At 38.2% G+C, this 18,909-nt stretch overlaps 1 protein-coding gene across 3 annotated transcripts in view; it reads left to right on the top strand.

Annotated features, from left to right (window-relative positions):
* The window catches only part of LOC126468751 (uncharacterized), a 79,165-nt gene that overhangs the window by 38,982 nt on the left and 21,274 nt on the right, over nt 1-18,909 (top strand). For all 3 annotated transcript variants that reach the window (XM_050096576.1, XM_050096577.1, XM_050096575.1), the window contains 3 exons: nt 4,686-4,836; nt 17,970-18,108; nt 18,198-18,308. In XM_050096576.1, coding sequence (XP_049952533.1) covers nt 4,686-4,836; nt 17,970-18,108; nt 18,198-18,308 — 401 coding nt within the window. The remainder of the gene's footprint in view (nt 1-4,685; nt 4,837-17,969; nt 18,109-18,197; nt 18,309-18,909) is intronic.

The following is an 18,909-nucleotide window of genomic DNA, read 5'->3' on the forward strand; positions in this document are numbered from 1 at the left end:
CAGGCAAAAAGGAATACAAACGTCTCAAAAATGAGATCGACAGGAAATGCAAAATGGCTAAGCAGGGATGGCTAGAGGACAAATGTAAGGATGTAGAGGCCTATCTCACTAGGGGTAAGATAGATACCGCCTACAGGAAAATTAAAGAGACCTTTGGAGATAAGAGAACTACTTGTATGAATATCAAGAGCTCAGATGGAAACCCAGTTCTAAGCAAAGAAGGGAAAGCAGAAAGGTGGAAGGAGTATATAGAGGGTCTATACAAGGGCGATGTACTTGAGGACAATATTATGGAAATGGAAGAGGATGTAGATGAAGATGAAATGGGAGATATGATACTGCGTGAAGAGTTTGACAGAGCACTGAAAGACCTGAGTCGAAACAAGGCCCCCGGAGTAGACAATATTCCATTGGAACTACTGACGGCCGTGGGAGAGCCAGTCCTGACAAAACTCTACCATCTGGTGAGCAAGATGTATGAAACAGGCGAAATACCCTCAGACTTTAAGAAGAATATAATAATTCCAATCCCAAAGAAAGCAGGTGTTGACAGATGTGAAAATTACCGAACTATCAGCTTAATAAGTCACAGCTGCAAAATACTAACACGAATTCTTTACAGACGAATGGAAAAACTAGTAGAAGCCAACCTCGGGGAAGATCAGTTTGGATTCCGTAGAAACACTGGAACACGTGAGGCAATACTGACCTTACGACTTATCTTAGAAGAAAGATTAAGGAAAGGCAAACCTACGTTTCTAGCATTTGTAGACTTAGAGAAAGCTTTTGACAATGTTGACTGGAATACTCTCTTTCAAATTCTAAAGGTGGCAGGGGTAAAATACAGGGAGCGAAAGGCTATTTACAATTTGTACAGAAACCAGATGGCAGTTATAAGAGTCGAGGGACATGAAAGGGAAGCAGTGGTTGGGAAGGGAGTAAGACAGGGTTGTAGCCTCTCCCCGATGTTGTTCAATCTGTATATTGAGCAAGCAGTAAAGGAAACAAAAGAAAAATTCGGAGTAGGTATTAAAATTCATGGAGAAGAAATAAAAACTTTGAGGTTCGCCGATGACATTGTAATTCTGTCAGAGACAGCAAAGGACTTGAAAGAGCAGTTGAATGGAATGGACAGTGTCTTGAAAGGAGGATATAAGATGAACATCAACAAAAGCAAAACAAGGATAATGGAATGTAGTCTAATTAAGTCGGGTGATGCTGAGGGAATTAGATTAGGAAATGAGGCACTTAAAGTAGTAAAGGAGTTTTGCTATTTGGGGAGCAAAATAACTGATGATGGTCAAAGTAGAGAGGATATAAAATGTAGGCTGGCAATGGCAAGGAAAGCGTTTCTGAAGAAGAGAAATTTGCTAACATCCAGTATTGATTTAAGTGTCAGGAAGTCATTTCTGAAAGTATTTGTATGGAGTGTAGCCATGTATGGAAGTGAAACATGGACGATAAATAGTTTGGACAAGAAGAGAATAGAAGCTTTCGAAATGTGGTGCTACAGAAGAATGCTGAAGATTGGATGGGTAGATCACATAACTAATGAGGAAGTATTGAATAGGATTGGGGAGAAGAGAAGTTTGTGGCACAACTTGACCAGAAGAAGGGATCGGTTGGTAGGACATGTTCTGAGGCATCAAGGGATCACCAATTTAGTATTGGAGGGCAGCGTGGAGGGTAAAAATCGTAGAGGGAGACCAAGAGATGAATACACTAAGCAGATTCAGAAGGGTGTAGGTTGCAGTAGGTACTGGGAGATGAAAAAGCTTGCACAGGATAGAGTAGCATGGAGAGCTGCATCAAACCAGTCTCAGGACTGAAGACCACAACAACATATATATATATATATATATATATATATATATATATATATATATATATATATATATATATATATATATATATATATATATATATATATATATATATATATATATATATATATATATATATATATTAGAAAAAGTGTAGTTGAAAAAATTACAGAATATTGTTCATATACTTATTGGCTAATTGCCATCATGTTCAATGCATGTGGTGTACTGGGACACAAGTTTCAATATGCCCTCCTTGAAGAACTCTCCCACCAGCTCCTTCCCTCACTTCAGAACCTCGTTCAGCACCTATTCATTGCTTCAAAATTTAATTCCAGTCCTATGAGCCTTCAGGGAGGTGAAAGGATGATAATCTGAAGGTGCTAAGTTAGGGGAATATGGGTGATGGTTTAAAATGCCCCAACCAAATGAGTCCAAGAGGGCCTTGGTGGCTAAGCTGTGTGAGGAAGGGGGTTGTGCATCAAGCACCCTCCTCTCATCAGCATTCTCCTCCTTTTATTTTGAATGTTCCTTTTGAGTTGATTTAAGGTCTCATAACTTCACTGTGTGTTAATGGTCTCCCACTGAGGCAGAAGTTCGACCAAAATGATGCCTTTTCAGCCCTAAAGCAATGAGGCCATGATTTTTTGCTCAAATGGTGGTTTTGAATTTTTGGCAGATGAGGAATTGATTCAGAGCATGTGACAACTATCTTTTGTTCTCAGGTGTGTAATGAGCCACCAAAGTTTCATCTCTAGTCACAGTAGAGCTCAGAAAATTCTCACCTTCCATTTCAATTCACTCAAGGAACTTTTTCTTATTGCTGCTCTGTCAGCTGTTTTGGGATTTGTGTGCAGTTCCTGTATCCCAGTGTTTCTGTGAGTGTCCTGTGTAAGACTTGTAGAAACAGTGCAGAAATTTCATCCACTGTCTCTTGATGGTCTACATGAACAGTCTTCTTGATTTTTGCACCAACTCATTAGTCAAAATGAAAGGTCTCCTATGCCTCTTTTTGTCATAAACATTTGTTCTGCCTTGACTAAGCTTCCTAAACCACTTAAACACACTCATTCTGATCATAACATCCTCTCTGTAAACTGTTTTGATTAACAGAAAAATTTTGGTAGGCATTATACCTTCTGGGAATAGAAAGCAGATCACATCAAGTGGCTTGCACTTGGCAGGATTTCTTCCCGACATCTTTCACACAACTAAAGACTGCAACGTGAGTTTACATACTGTCATGTTTCTGTGATGCTCCCTCTGTTCAGGTTATCACCCTCAACCACTCAACGTTACCATTGTGGTCACAGTACACTTAGTTTCTGAACATGCCTTGTAATGGCTTTTCTGTCACACTGTAGTAAAAGTTTGGAATCACAGCCTTTTTTTTTATCAGTTCTGGTACAATAATGATTTTTTCCACAAAACAAAGACCATTTAATTAAGATGAAAAGAAGATTATGTAAAGCTGCTGTAATTGTGTTCTTGTAATCTGACTGGAACCACCTCTGACATATTTGTGATTAACTAGTTTTGGTTGAGTGCCAGAGGCAGTTCTTCACCTCATATCAGAAACAAGGGTACCTAATTTTGCATTCTGTATATCACAACTTAGTTGAAATCCTGTCCCATGACAAAGTTCTCAAAAACCCTATTAGATTCATAGCTGAGGTTATCTTTGAAACAAACTGAAATGAACCAAATAGTATACAATAAATTGTTGTTAAGTAACCAAACATGAAATTTGTGTTTCATTGTAAACTATATCTATATCTATATCTATGTGCAAACTCCAGGAGATGGCTTTTTATATTCCCAAAATGACAAGTAAATGCTATTGTGATCCAATTACGGTAGTGAGTGACTGTAAAAAGTCATGAATTGTGAAGAATATTAACTTCTGCAAATGCATATTGTTACTTTATTTACTTTGCCTATGGTATTTTCCAATGTGGAAAAAAAAATAAAAGTAATAAGGAATTCATCAAAGAATGAAGTAGTTGTGCTTTCAAAGATATAGCTAATAACTGCCTGTTGAACCAAGACTGCTACAGACTTTTTACAGTAGTTACGAATAATACACAAAAAATTTAACTTTCCACTGAACTAAAGACTGTGTTAAGTAACATTCATGTCATACAAATGAAAGTATTGTTGAGGGATTAGTTTAGTGTTTTACAATGTCAAAATAATGGCTTTGCCACATTACCACAATTGGTGATAAAGAACTTGGACTGTTATAGTGAAACTGTGGGAAAAGAATATTATCATTGGCCTTCAGAAGAAACAAACACCAATGAACAAAAAATGGTGTATAAAATGACTGACATGGTGTGAGTGCCTCAGATTCTTTTCTCAAGAATTCATAATGTTGGATTTCATTTTTTGCTGGCAAGGCTACTAAGTATAAATGTTTAGAAAGAAACAAAACATGAAGTATTAGCAATGAAAAAAAAAATGGTTCAAATGGCTCTGAGCACTAAGGGACTTAACTTCTGAGGTCATCAGTCCCCAGCAATGAACTAAATAGAAATAGTGTATCTAGAGCACGATGAAAAAGTAGTGTGGAAAATGAATTGGATGATGTCTACATAATGTAGATGCAGGTGCAGAAGAGCATTTTGTTGGAAATAGTACAGGACAAGCTGGAGGAAGGAAAGAAATCATGGAAAATTTTCTTGAAAAATCAAGAAATTTTAGAAGGTTCTCTATCACACATTATTTGAGCCTTATAATTTCATACACAAGATGAAATATGACTTTACTTTTTCTTTACTAAGCCTACAGTTATGGTAATCTTTTATAGATGTAGTGTTAATTTTAAAGTTTGGATAATTGTAAATTTCCATTTGCATTCAGGTTGCATGTTGGCAGTACTTCTGATGTTTCCACTGGCAGCACGCAGCTATGGTTTACCTGTTGTCACAGTCATTTCACTGCTGTATGTTGGGATTGTAGTGCCAGTAGCAGCAGGGTTTATGTCATTGTCAACTATCATACATGCCCTTAGGTAATGTATATTTCCATTGTTTATGTTATGAAAGGTATTTTATTTTGAAACAATATATTAATAATGTGCTAATACATTCTTTGCTGCTTATATGCCTCCATTCAGCAAGTTAAGCAAGACACAGTATCCAAAACTTTATATACTAGGGTCATACAAGTGCATGACGTAACTTTGATAAAAGAATGGCATCTCAGCAGACTAAGGCCTTAAGTGAGCACATTTTTGTCTTTTAAAATAGGACACAACTTGTTGTATTTCCCATCTTTATCCTATCTCAGCCTGCACTCCACCTCTAGTGACCTCATTATTGATCGGTCATTGAACCCTAGTCTTCCTTCCTTTCCTATTGGAGGAAGCATGTCACTGCCTTACTCTGAAACCAGTGTGTCCTAAAAATCTGAAGCCTAAAATATATGAATTTTTTAAATCCTCAAACAATGGCTTCTGCTCCTATGGCTGCATAAACCTTCTTCCAAGATGTTCACGATACTTGTAAAGGCAGTAATTTGAATCACAGTTTGACACGGCAGTAGACATGCCTCCAGACCAACTATCAACACATCTGTATCCAAGCAAAAGTCTTCTCTTAGGTCGTACATGAGAGAGGTATGTTTATAGAAGGTGTCTCACATTCCTCAGTGATTATATGAAGTGTCATAAAAAATTAAAGGAAATTTTTTAATTTTGTGAGGTTTATACATTTTATTTTCAGTTTACGTTGTTGGTACACATGTCCCTGATGCATGTTTGCATTTTGAGTTGTTCTGAATATTTAGTTTATTGTTGATAGTCAAAATGGTTAAACGTGTTTTTGAGAGCTCGGTGAATTTTTACTTTAAAAAAAGATGGGTCAAGGGTTCTGCATTAAATTTTGCTTGAAAAATGCAATAAAATGCGGCACCACATTGGAAATATTGACTGTGGCTTTTTGCAATCTACTATGAGTAAGGCAAGAGTTTGTGAGTGGTATAAACATTTCAAAGAGGGTTGAGAAGCTCTTGAAGATGACAACCATCCTGAACGCCCTAGTACATCAATTACTGATGACAATGTGGAAGAAGTAAGGAGAATAGTTCATGGTTCTGTCAAGTCACAAGATCACCATCAGAGAGGTTGCTGATAAAGTCGACATATCCTTTGGTGCATGCCAAGCTATTTTCTCATCTGTTTTGAGCAAGAAATGTTTAACAGGAATGTTTGTTCCAAAATTGTTGAATTTCAATCAAAAATGACTTCAAATAGGCATCATTCAGGAACTGTTGAATGAAGTTGACAACAATCCAGAACTTCTAAAGAAGGCTATAACGTGTGATGAAACATGGGTGTGTGGGTATGTTGTTGAAACCAAGGCCTAATCATCCCAGTGGATCTGCCTGAAGAGCCAAGACTGAAAAAAATTTGACAAGTTTGATCACATGGGAAGATTCTTCTCACTGTTTTCTTCCATTACAATGGGATAGTGCATCATGAGTTCCTGCCTTATTGTTGTATGGTCAGTAAGGAATACTACATGCTAGTAATGAGCTGCTTGTATGAAGCAATCTAATGAAAGCAACCAGAATTATGGTAAAACCACTTGTGAAAACTGCATCATGATAATGCTCCTGTGTGTACCTCAATGATTGTTTGTGGTTTTTTTGCCAAAAAGCAAACCCATTAGTTTACTTTACCATGTTATTCACCAGACAGGCCTCCTGCGACCTCTTTCTGTTCCCAAGGTGGAAGAGAACCATGAAAGGATGTTGTTTCCCACCACTCATGTGATAGAAACAGAATCACTGAAGTGCTGAACACCAAAATAAAAAGTGACAATATTATGAAAGGAAGGTTGTTACTCATCATATAGCAGAGATGCTGATAGGCAGATAGCTGACAAATCCTATATCGCAGACCTACTAAATTTACCCTACCCTCCAAAACATCCTTCCACTACCACACAAAATCCAGAACCAAAACAGAGCTGAAACACAGTCATGAACCTTTCCTCCAGAAGACTTAGCCCCACAGAAATATCAGTCCTTTCCAAAGGCTTCACCTTTTGCCCCACTCCCATATTCAACCATGCACCATTTGTTAAAGACCTTCTCGCCTTCTCCCAATCCCTATAGTGGAAACACTTTTTCGTCACCAACCCTACCAATCAGACTCAACAAGACCAATATTGGACACTGCCTAACTCAGTTCACTCCTACATCCAACTGTGATCCAACCCTGCTGCCCCTAAATCACTCCCTGTTAGCTTTCCAGAATTTCTTAACCTTGAGCTTTGCCTGACCATCATTCCCCAAATCATTCAACATACAGACTAACCTTACATCCACAGGAAGAACTGCAGTACACCATCTAAAAACTGATCCCAACCTGATAATCCCACCTGCGAACAAAGGATCCACCACTGTTGTTTTGAACTGCAAGTATTACCTGGCAGAAGGACTCCGCCACCTGTCAGATACATCCAGTTACAAACCTTGTCACAGCGACCCCGTTCCAGAAATCCAGTAGGACCTCCTGTCACTCCTCAAATCCCTAGACCCATTCCAGAACCTGTCCACAGAGTTCATTTCTGTGCTCACCTCTACCACTCCCCATACTCCAACCTTCTACGTGCCTTCTAAGTCCATAAACCCAATCACTCAGGAGGTCCAATTGTGGTCAGTTGCTGTGCCCCCACTGAGAGAATCTCTGCTCTCATAGACCAACAATTTCAACCTATTACCTGGAACCTACCCTCCTATATAAAAGATACCAACCATTTCCTCCACCAACTCTCCACAGTTCCTGTCCCTTTACCACATGCTGCCCTGCCGCCTCCCTTTACACTAACATCCCTAATGCCCATGGCCTTACCACTATTGAACACTACCTTTCCTAATGCCCGATAGATCCCAAACCTACAACCTCATTCTTAGTCGCCATGATCAACTATATAATTGCCCAAAATTACTTCCCTTTGAAAGCATTACTTACAAACAAATCTGGGGTACAGCTAAGGGCATCCGTAAGGGATCATGCTATGCCAACCTATCCATGGGCCATCTAGAGGATCCTTCCTAAACACCCATAATCCTAAACCCCTCATCTGGTTCAGATTCACTGATGACATCTTTGCAGTCTGGATCGATGGTGAGAACACCCTATCCATATTCCTCCAGAACCTCTACCGTTTCTCCCCCATTTGCTTCACCTGATCCTACTCAGCGCAACAAGCCACCTTCCTAGATGTTTACCTCCACCTCAAAGACGGCTACATCAGTACTTCTGTCCATATCAGACCTGCTAACCACCAGAAATTCCTCCACTTCGACAGCTGCCACCAGTTCCATACCAAGAAGTCCATTCCATACAGCATAACTACCTGTGGTCATCGCATCTGCAGTGACAAGTGATCCCTCTCGATATATACCGAGGGTCCCACTGAATCTTTCAGGGACCATAATTATCCTCCCAACCTTGTACAGAAACAAATCTCCCATGCCTTATCTTTCCAGTCTCCCACCATCTCCCAAAGTCTCACCATCCAGCCACAGAAGAGAATTCCCCTCTTAACTCAGTACCATCCAGGACTGGAGCAATTGAATTATATTCTGTGCCAGGGTTTGGACTACCTCTCATCATGCCCTGAAATGAAAAATGTCCTGCCCACTATCCTTCCCACCCCTCCCACAGTGGTATACCAACGTCCACTGAACCTACACAATACACTCGTCCATCCCTACACAACCCCCGCTCCAAATCCCTTACCTCATGGCTCATATCCCATACATCCTCCTACCATCACCTACTCCAGTCTGCTCACAAACATCACCTATCCCATCAAAGGCAAGGGTACCTGTGAAATGAGCCATGTGATCTAAAAGCTCAGTTGTAACCACTGTCCTGCATTCTATGTGGGCATGCAACTAACAAACTTTCCACATGAATGGCCTCCGACAAGCTGTGGCCAAGAAACAAGTGGACCACTCTTTTGCTGAGCATGCTGCCCAACATGATACCCTTCATTTCAATGACTGCTTCACAGCCTGTGCCAAATGGATCCTTCCCACCAAAACTAGCTTTTCTGAATTGTGCAGGTGGGAACTTTCCGTGCAATATATCCTTTGTTTCTGTAACTCTCCCGTCCTCAACCTTTGTTAGTCATTGTCCTCACCCATCCAGCCCATTACCTTTTCCCATTCCAGCACTACAAAGCCTTCATTCCACCATCGCACTGAGTCTTTTTACTTCTCTTCTTTTCAGCTATCTCCCCCCCCCCCCCCCCCCCCACCTCTCCCCCGCCATCCGTCTAACTTCGCAACTGCACATAACCCCACCTCATCCCGGTGTGCTCCACAACAACATTTCACTGTCCTCCACCCCTACCCTACTATCCCTCCCCCTCCCCACCCTAGCCTCCTCCTGACCCTCACTCAGTCGCCACTCCCATCATGTACTCATGTACTGGTGCTGCTGCTTGCAGGGTTGCTTCAGTTGCCAGCGACTGAGCACTCCTGTGTGTATGAGGTGCATTTGCAAAAGTGTGTGTGTGTGTGTGTGTGTGTGTGTGTGTGTGTCATTTATTTTTGATGTAGGATGTACTGGCCAAAAGCTAATTTGTGACAGTCTTTTTGTTGTGCCTATCTGCGACTCAGCGTCTCCCTTGTATGGTGAATACCAACGAAATTTTGATAATATTGTTACATTACATCCTGGATTTTCTGTAATGAAAAGTGAGTTCCAGAAGTGCTTCTAAGACTGGAAAAAGTGATGGCACAAGTGTGTTATGTCTGAGGGGGTTACACTAAAGGGGACAAAGTTGATGTTGATGAATAAATAAATATTATTTTAGAAAAGCAAACATTCCCATTATTTTTTTATCACATCTCATATTCCACACTTTTGACAGAACATTAAACTCTAACCTTCTTTCCTTCAGTCATTATATATAGCATGATTTTACACAACTTGCACAGCACCTCACTGTGAAGTCCTCAGGTAACTATGAAGTGTCAGTATAAGTTACACCAATGTTTAAAGGATTTTAACTGAAACTTAGTTTAATGTTATGTTAAATTTCATATAACAGTGATCTTATTTTAGTTGGGTGGTATGCCTTCTGGCATAATAACTTATACCAAAAATATTATATTTGATTTCTTCCAAAATTGATTTTCTTTTTCAAGTTAATAGCTATCCCCATATTCAACAAGGCACAAATTAATGTATTCCACCTAAGCAGTTGTACCTGTTAACACCTCATCTAAGTCATCTCTATTTGCTTCAGTCCTAGTACCTGATCTAGATGTAACATTGTCTGGTCTCATATACTCATTTGAACCACAAAGAAAAGCTTTCAGTTTCTGGCTCCTGCTACATGTAGAAAAACAGTGTATTGCCTTGATTCTGCTGCCTAAGGAATTTGCAAGTATGATGTTCTCAAGATACTGTTGGATAGGTACTTCACTCTATAGAGCCACAGAGTTTGTTCCTCCAAGCTCTCCAGCCTTCTTCCGGTAGGTAATAGTATCTTACGAGTAGCACAACTGTCCAGAACCAGGCATATTGCATCATTGTGTTTTAAGAAAACAATTAGTGGGCTGTTGATTGGGTTGACTACTTTGCCTACTGCTGCACGCTTGGTGAGAAGAATAGAGTAGGGTTTGACCAAAAAGGCTCATGGGGGTTTATCTTAAGTTTGGATTCTTAATTTGTTAGTATAGAATAATTTTCATGAAAGTTATCATGGAACTGTAGGTGCAGCTCCTGTAATTCAGTTTCTCCTGACTTCTTAATCTTACCTTGTTTTCTCGGTACACCATCATACACCCTATCTCCGACTTTCAAGGTTCATCAGGTACCATATATTAGCCCATAGAGAGTACCTACTAATTGGCTATTTCAAAATTTTAGTATTATTTGGGTGACTGTGACATTTTGGTTGCTCTAGCACTGCACCTTTATGTGTATATGCTGATATACATTTAATTTTTTGAATTTTGTTCCAGGAAGCCAGAAACACTCCTAAAAAGGAGCTAATTAATATTTCTGGCTGTATCTTTTTCTTGCAGGGATTAAATGCAATGAACATTTGATTGCAGATATTGTTTTTATTGTAAACATAAAATAGTGCAATGTAACAGATTCATTCAGAGCATGAGGCAGTCCATAAATTTGTACTCCAGTTTTCTTGTGAAATTATCAGTATGTATTGCCATCTTCAGATCCGTAAAACCAGGCATTGGTAGTTACACCATACAATGCTTAAACCCTTCCATCACATTAGGACTGTACTTAGCATATTGTATAATCCTGTTGTGACAGAATAGTTTAAGCATTGTATGTTGTAACTACCACACACTGTATCTGAAGATGGCAGTATGCCTTGCCAAAATTAGCAATCTAGTAATTGTGTTAAAATGGTGATCTTGGTAAATAAATTGGTTTTCATAAGAAGACTACAATGCTAAAATATTTCTGTTGAGCCATTCAAATTAATGACATTCATTGGACTGGCTTTGTTCAGGTTTTTCTGCCTATGTTTTAAGCCAGTTAATGACTGCATTCAGGCATTCATTACTGGCTACACAATGCCATCATACATTTCAGACTTTTTGTGTTTCAAATAGTGTACACATTTGTAACTTCTGGTTCAGTGTCCTTTAATGTGGTAATTAATTAGCTCATATATGTATTCACTAACTGACCTTTCAGTTCCCTTCATGTTAGCTGTAAATTGATGTTTGTTGTTATTTAAGTATTATTGCCATTGAGTGTACAATTCACTCCACACAGTTTATATGCTCTCAATTGTTCTACAAAAGGCCTAATTAATTTCTTTGATTTCCAGTTACTGAGCATGCTTTTTACTTCTAAGTGGTGTCATTTCATTGAAGTTTGCATCTCCATTATATCTCTTTCAATTCAGGTTCTAAGTGCTCCTTTAATCTTGTTCCTTTCTTTTCAATTGTAAGAAATTGGGCTTGCCTTTCTATGTGTGTGTAGTAGTAGGGGAGGGGGGGGGGGGGGAGAAGACAGCAATTCAAATCCCCATCTGCCTATCCAGCAACCAGATAAGTCCCATTATGGCATTTGTGAAATACTTAAAGACTGTACCTTCTACATAACCTTTACTATTGTTAAAAGGTTAACAGAAATCTTGGTTTACCCAACTTACAGGAGATACATGTAGGATGGTTTTTTTTCTTTAAAAGGAAACAGCCAATTTTCTTCCTCAACATTCCTAAATCTGAGCTTGTACTCACTAATGATGTAATTTCCATTGAGACATTAAACCCTAATCCTTCTTCTCTCTTTTTGCCTCTTTCTTCATCCTGTAGCAACACTATATTTTACATCATCGAGGATCACCATACCCAAAAGAATTCTGATGATAACTTATTTGGTTAAAGGTAACACAGTGGAGTGTGTTTGGGGGAAAAGGGGGGGGGGGCGATTTTGTATACTGCAGCATCTGTAAATATTCTACTATTCTCTACAGCACTACCTGCAACTGATTATGTGGTAAACACACTACAGGTTATTGGCATCAAGAAGCTTAATGTCATGCTGTAGATTTAGTGACATAGTTATTATGAAGATTGTTTTCGAAGGCATCAGAATACTCACATCTACCTTACTGATGGAATGTAAGTTCATTTGGTTTTGACTTCTTCCCACATGTAAAGTAATCTTCGTGTTGCATATCTTCTCTTTTTTAGGATATACTCTGTCACTACTATCAACATTAGGTATTTCAATAATGAAATTTATCATCTGCCATAAAATGGGAAGCAAGTCCACAGACTGTAATGTGTTTGTTCCTTGCACAACCTTGCCGTCACTTTCTTTATAAACTTATACATTTATATCCATACTCTGCAAACCACCCTGAGGTTCATGGCAGGGCGTATGCCCCATTGTACCAGTTATTAGGCTTTCTTCCTGTTCCATTCATGTATGGAGTGTGAGAAGAATGATTGTTTGAATGCCTCTGTGTAGGCAGTAATTATTCTAATCTTATCCTCATGATCCGTATGTTATCAATACATAAGGGGGTTGTAGTCTATCCCTAGAGTAATCATTTAAAGCCGATTCTTGAAACTTTGTTAACAGACATTCTCAGGATAGTTTACACCTGTCTTCAAGAGTCTGCCAGTTCAGTTCCTTCAGTATCTCTGCGACACTCTCCTACAGATTAAACAAACCTTTGTCCATTCATGCTGCCCTTCTCTGTATACGTTCAATATCCCTTGTTAATGCTATCTAATAAGCGTGAGTGATTTGTAAGCAATCTCTTTTGTAGACTGAATGCACTTCCCCAGTATCCTACCATTAAATTGAACTCTACCAACTGCTTTACCAACAGCCTAACCTATTTGATCATTCCATTTCATATTCCTACAAAGTGTTACACCCAGGTATTTGTATGAGTTTGCCATTTGAATATAGTCATAGGATAATACATTTTTTCATTTTGTGAAGTGCAAAAATCTTACATTTCTGAACATTTAGAGCAATATGCCAATCTTCGCACTGTGTATAAATGTTATCAAGATCTGACTTAATATTTATGCTTCTCCTCTCAGATCGTACTTCGTTACAGATAACTGCATCATCTGCAAAAAGCCTGGTTTTACTATTAGTATTGTCTGCTAGGTCATTAATATACAACATGAACAGCAAAGGTCCCAACTCGCTTCCCTGGGGCACACCTGAAGTTACTTCTACATCTGACAGTGACTCGCTATCCAAGATAACATGCTGTGTCCTCCCTACCAAAAAATCCTGAATCCAGTCACAAATTTCACTTTATACCCCATATGATCGTACTTTTGACAATAAGTGTAGGTGCAGTACTGAGCCAATGCTTTTCAGAAATCAAGGAATGCTGCATCTACCTGGTTGCGTTGATCCAAAGCTTTCAGTATATCATGTGAGAAATGGGTGAGATGGGTTTCACATGGTTGACATTTTCGAAATTCGTGCAAGTTGGCACTGATGCATCATTCTGTTCAAGAAGACTGATAATGTTTGAGCTCAGAATATGTTCTAAAATTTTACAACAAATCAATGTCAAAGGTAGTTAGAAGAAGGGCTAACTCAGCCGCAAACTCAGTATAGAATTTGACAGGGATTCCATCGGGGCCGGGAGTTTGTTCAGTTTTAATGACTTCAACTGTTTCTCAACCCCACTGACACTAATATTTATTTCAGTAATGAAGATCAAATTGGGGCAAGTCTCCTGGGTTTTCCTTTGTAAAGGAACATTTGAAAATAGAGTAAAGTGTTTCAGCTTTTGCTTTGCTACTCTCAATTCCAGTTCCTGTCTCATTTGCTATGGACTGGACATTAACTTCAATGCCACCAACAGCCTTTACATACAACCAGAATAATTTCTTTGATTTTGTGAAATGTTATTTGACAATTTTCTGCTACAGTAGTCACTGAAACTATCACACATTGCTCTCTTGATAGCCAAACTTGTTTCATTCAGCATTTCTGTATCTATAATCCTGCGCTTTGTCTTACACTTATTATTCAGTAATCTCTGTTTCTTTAAAAGTTTCTTTACAGTGACTCTATACCATAGAGGTCCCCTCCCATTATGAGCTGTTCTACTAGGTACATACCTATCCACTGTGTGGTCAACTATTCTCTTAAACTTGAGCCAGAGTTCCTCTACATGCTCCTGAACTGTGCTGAAAGTTTCAAGTTCCTCATTGAGATATGACACTACTGATTTTTCATCTAGGTTACTGAACATACATATCTTTCTGCATATTTTAGATGTCCTTTGCACTTTGGTAATCATTGTTGCCATAACTTCATCATGGTCACTAATACCAGTTTCAATGTGGACATCCTCAAAGACATCAGGTCTATTTGTTGCCATTATATATATGTTTTTAAGAAATTCAAATAGATTAACTTCCAGGCTTTCAAAAAACTATGACCTAGAGAGCACCATATTAAAAGAGTATATGTTCAGAATATCATTAAAAGGTGTGGCCTAAAAATTCATGGTTCAACATTTCTCAATAAATTTACTTCAAGGTATTCAACATGAATTATTTTGGTTCAAAATATTTGACATGAGCTACTTGCATGCCCTCTCTTTGTCAATTTGATAACTGTAATGACACTGTGATATTTGTTTTAACATTTTTTCGAGAAAACTTCAACAAATGTTTATTGATTATGAATGAAAACACTCACAGCACTGTGTAATGGTCCGCAATATTTATTATTTATTTTACAAACTTTTTTTCCAGTTACACCATCATCAGATTTAAAGATAAATATGTGTGGTGGTGAAATTTTTGTCAGATCAAAGATTCTAAACTAGTGCATCTACAGAGTATCTCAGTTTCCAAATGTGAATGACAATTGTTGATATTTGCTTTAGGACTAAAATTAGAGGATTATTTAACTTAGATAAAATGTATGACACATTAACTGATTAACTATATAACAAATTACAACAGTGTACATCTATATACTGTGTAAGCCACTGTACGGTGCATGGCAGAGGGTACCATATACCACTACCAGTCATTCCTTTCCTGTTTCACTTATAAAGAGAATGAGGGGAAAAATGATTGTCTATAAGCCTCCATATGAGCCCTAATTCCTTGTATATTATCTTCATGGTTCTTACACAAAATGTACATTGGTGGCAGTATAATCATTCTTTAGTCAGCCTCAAATGCCAGTTCTCTAAATTTCTTCAATAATACTTCACAAAAGATTGTTGTCTTCCCTCCAGGTATTCCAATTTAAGTTCATGAAGCATCTTCACAATACTTGCATACTGATTGAACCTTGAACCTACCAGTAACAAATCTAGCAGCATGCCTCTAAAATACTTTGATGTCTTCCTTCAATCTGAGCTTGTGAAGATCCCAAACACTTGAACAGTACTCACGAATGTATCACACTAGTGTTCTATACACCTTCTCCTTTATGAATGAACTACAATTTCCCAAAATTCTCCTAATAAAGCTAAGTCAACCATTTGACTTCCCTACTATCAACCTGATGTGCTCATTCCATTGCACATCACTTTGCAAAGTTACACCTAGATATTTAATCGATGTGACTGTGGCACGCAGCATCCTACTAATGCTGCATTCAAATGTTGCAGGATTGTTTTTCCTATTCATCTGCATTTACTTACATTTTTCTACATTTAGAGCAAGCTGCCATTCTTCATACCAACAAAAAAGTCTCTCTTCTTAGTCATCCTGTGTGCTCTTACAGTCACTCAATGGTGATACTTTCTTGTACACCACAGTGTCATCAGCAAAAATGAATTGCTCTCACCCCATGCATCGGGTAATTTATGTATAAAGAGAATAAGAGTGGTCCCATCAAACTTTCCTGGGGCACTCCTGATGATACACTTGTCTGATGCATGCTCACCATCGAGACAATGTACTGTATTCTATTGCTGAAAAAGTCTTCTGAAAAGAAAAGATATGAACAATAAATTTTGGTGACATGCTCTAGGGGAGTGCCTGAACTAAATAGTAATCCTGTCTGTAACAGGTCCTTATTACATATATATAAGGTACACTAGTTAGATTAAGCATGTACAAGAAGCAGCAGTGATTATACAAAATAAAAATTTGTAACAGATCAGTTGAAATTATAGTAACTGAAATAATGGAAAAAAATGTGGCATGTGAGCAAGTATGGTAATTTACAACATGGCCTGAATTGGATTATGAGTAACATTTGACAAGTAAGTGACAAGTAAGGGAACTATGTTTGGTCATTCAGTACTAAGCTTGGGCAAATGGACATATGTTTATTAATATCCATTATTCAAAGTAGTTCATCTTCCTCCATTTATGGATTTTAAGTCTTCAAGTGGCACCTTGTAATTATAGCCCTCTTTAGGCAGGTGGTTTGAAAAAGTAGAGTCTCCTTTACTAAGTTTCCATCTTCTGTGGTGTTCTTTCAAGTGGGCGCCTGCTGCTCAGCCAGACTGGCCTATATAGGATTTGCCACAACTACAAGTGATTTGGTATATTCCACTCTTTTCCAAAGCTGAAGTGGTGTATGTACCATTGGGCAAAAAGCCCTATTGGACATATTTTGCCCAGTGGTAAAGACACCACTTCAGCGTGGGAAAGGAGTGGAATACACAGAACCATTTGTAACAGTGGAAAATTCTATATGAGTGAGCTGGGCAGGGCAATATGCACTTGCTTGAAAGAATACTAACAGGTTGGATAATTAGGAAAGGAGACTAATTTTGCAAACCCCCTGCTTAAAGAAGGCTATAGTTACAAGATGCAAACTGAAGTTTTACATCAAATCCATATAGGGAGCAAGATGAACTACATTGAAATGATGTAAATTAATAAACATATGTCCATTTGCGTAAGCTTTGTACTGAATGGCCAGACACAGTTCCTTTACTTGTTACTTCTAACTACAAGTACTATTTATAATCCTATCCAGGCCATGTTTTAAATTACCCTTCTTACTCACATGAACAATTGTTTCTTTTATTTCAGTTACTATAATTTCAGTTGACCATTTACAAATTTTTATTTTGTGTAATCACAGTTGGTTTGCTTTCCTGCTTAATCTCACTAGTGTATCTTATCTCTTTGTAACAGGACCTACTAAACACAGTCCACTAGAACATGTCACCAAAATTTATTGTTCAATTTATTTTCTTCTCAGAACAATTGTTGTAATTTGTTATATAGTTCACAAGTTAGTCTGTCACATTTTTATCTAATCATATTTTCACTGAAATTATTCTGCCTATTTCAGTGCTAAATCAAACATCAGAAATTGTCAGCTTTAGAAACCAAGATATTCTGTAGAAGCACTATTTTAAAATTTTTGACCCTACACGAATTTCACTGCCACACACATTTATCTTTGAACTTGGCACTGACGTAAAAGCTGAAGATTTGTTTGTTTAATAAATAATAAGTGTTATAGAATGTTACACAGAGCTGTGTGTGTTTTCATTCATAATACGTAAGATATTTTACCAATAACCAATGAAAAAGTCAGTCAGTGCATTTGTTTGTGAGCATTACTGATTATTTTCTGATGCTGAGATGTAATGAATTTTTGCATAATTTATACGATTTCACATTTGGAAATATGAAGTAGTAATGATTATGTTCCAGGCAGGTGTGGGAGCAGGTACATGAGTGGGCACTGCGTGGGCCTGCGTGGTGGCTGAGACTAGCATGGCTGTTGTCCGTGTCCATGCACCGTCTCATTGTTAATCGGGTTTCAACTAGACTGCACATCACTCTCAACCAGGTGTGCAGGTGCCACACATGTGATACAAAGGGTGCATTAAGTTAATCCACACCTGTGTTCATTTGAACAAAATATTTCATTCATTCTAGATACTGTTTTTCATCACTATGGAGAAGGCAATGTGTCCAAATCAGAGATGCGTCAGTTTGTATTTGTTGCTGTTTTATTCAGTGCTGTTGTATCTTCATCAATCTCTCAAGGTGAGTTGATGCTGTCTTATAGCTAATATGTGACAATTTTGAGAAATGTCCAGTCTAAATTTAGAACACATGACTATTTTCATAATTTGGACAATATGTTTGTCATGTACGAAGCGTGTTTTTGAAGTAAGTACCATTTTGAAATTAAAAATGGATGTGCTAAGATATCTCAATAATTTTATTTTTACATGAAAGCCTGTACCTTAATCTACTTTTCTACATAATTTCTGTCAATATTGAGGCACTTGTCATAACGTTGTACCAGTTTTTGAATACCCTCCTCATAGAAGTCTGCTGCCTGACTTGTTAACCACTGCATCACCACTGTTTTGACTTCGTCATGAAGATGCTGACCGCCTAGGTGTTTCTTCAAGCCCAGGAATAGATGTTAGTCACTGGGTGCAAGATCAGGGATGTACAGAGGATGATCTAGAGTTTCCCATCGAAAAGATGTGATGAGATCTTTGGTCTGATTCGCCACATGCGGATGGGCATTGTCTTGCAGCAAAACGATGCCCTTGCCCAACTTGCCATGTCTTTTGTTCTGAATTGAAAACAGTGTCTTATAGTAAGCTGCTGCATCGATTGTCTCATTATGAGG

The sequence above is a fragment of the Schistocerca serialis genome, chromosome 1 (assembly GCF_023864345.2).
Source record: "Schistocerca serialis cubense isolate TAMUIC-IGC-003099 chromosome 1, iqSchSeri2.2, whole genome shotgun sequence".
NCBI classification, from domain to species: domain Eukaryota; kingdom Metazoa; phylum Arthropoda; class Insecta; order Orthoptera; family Acrididae; genus Schistocerca; species Schistocerca serialis.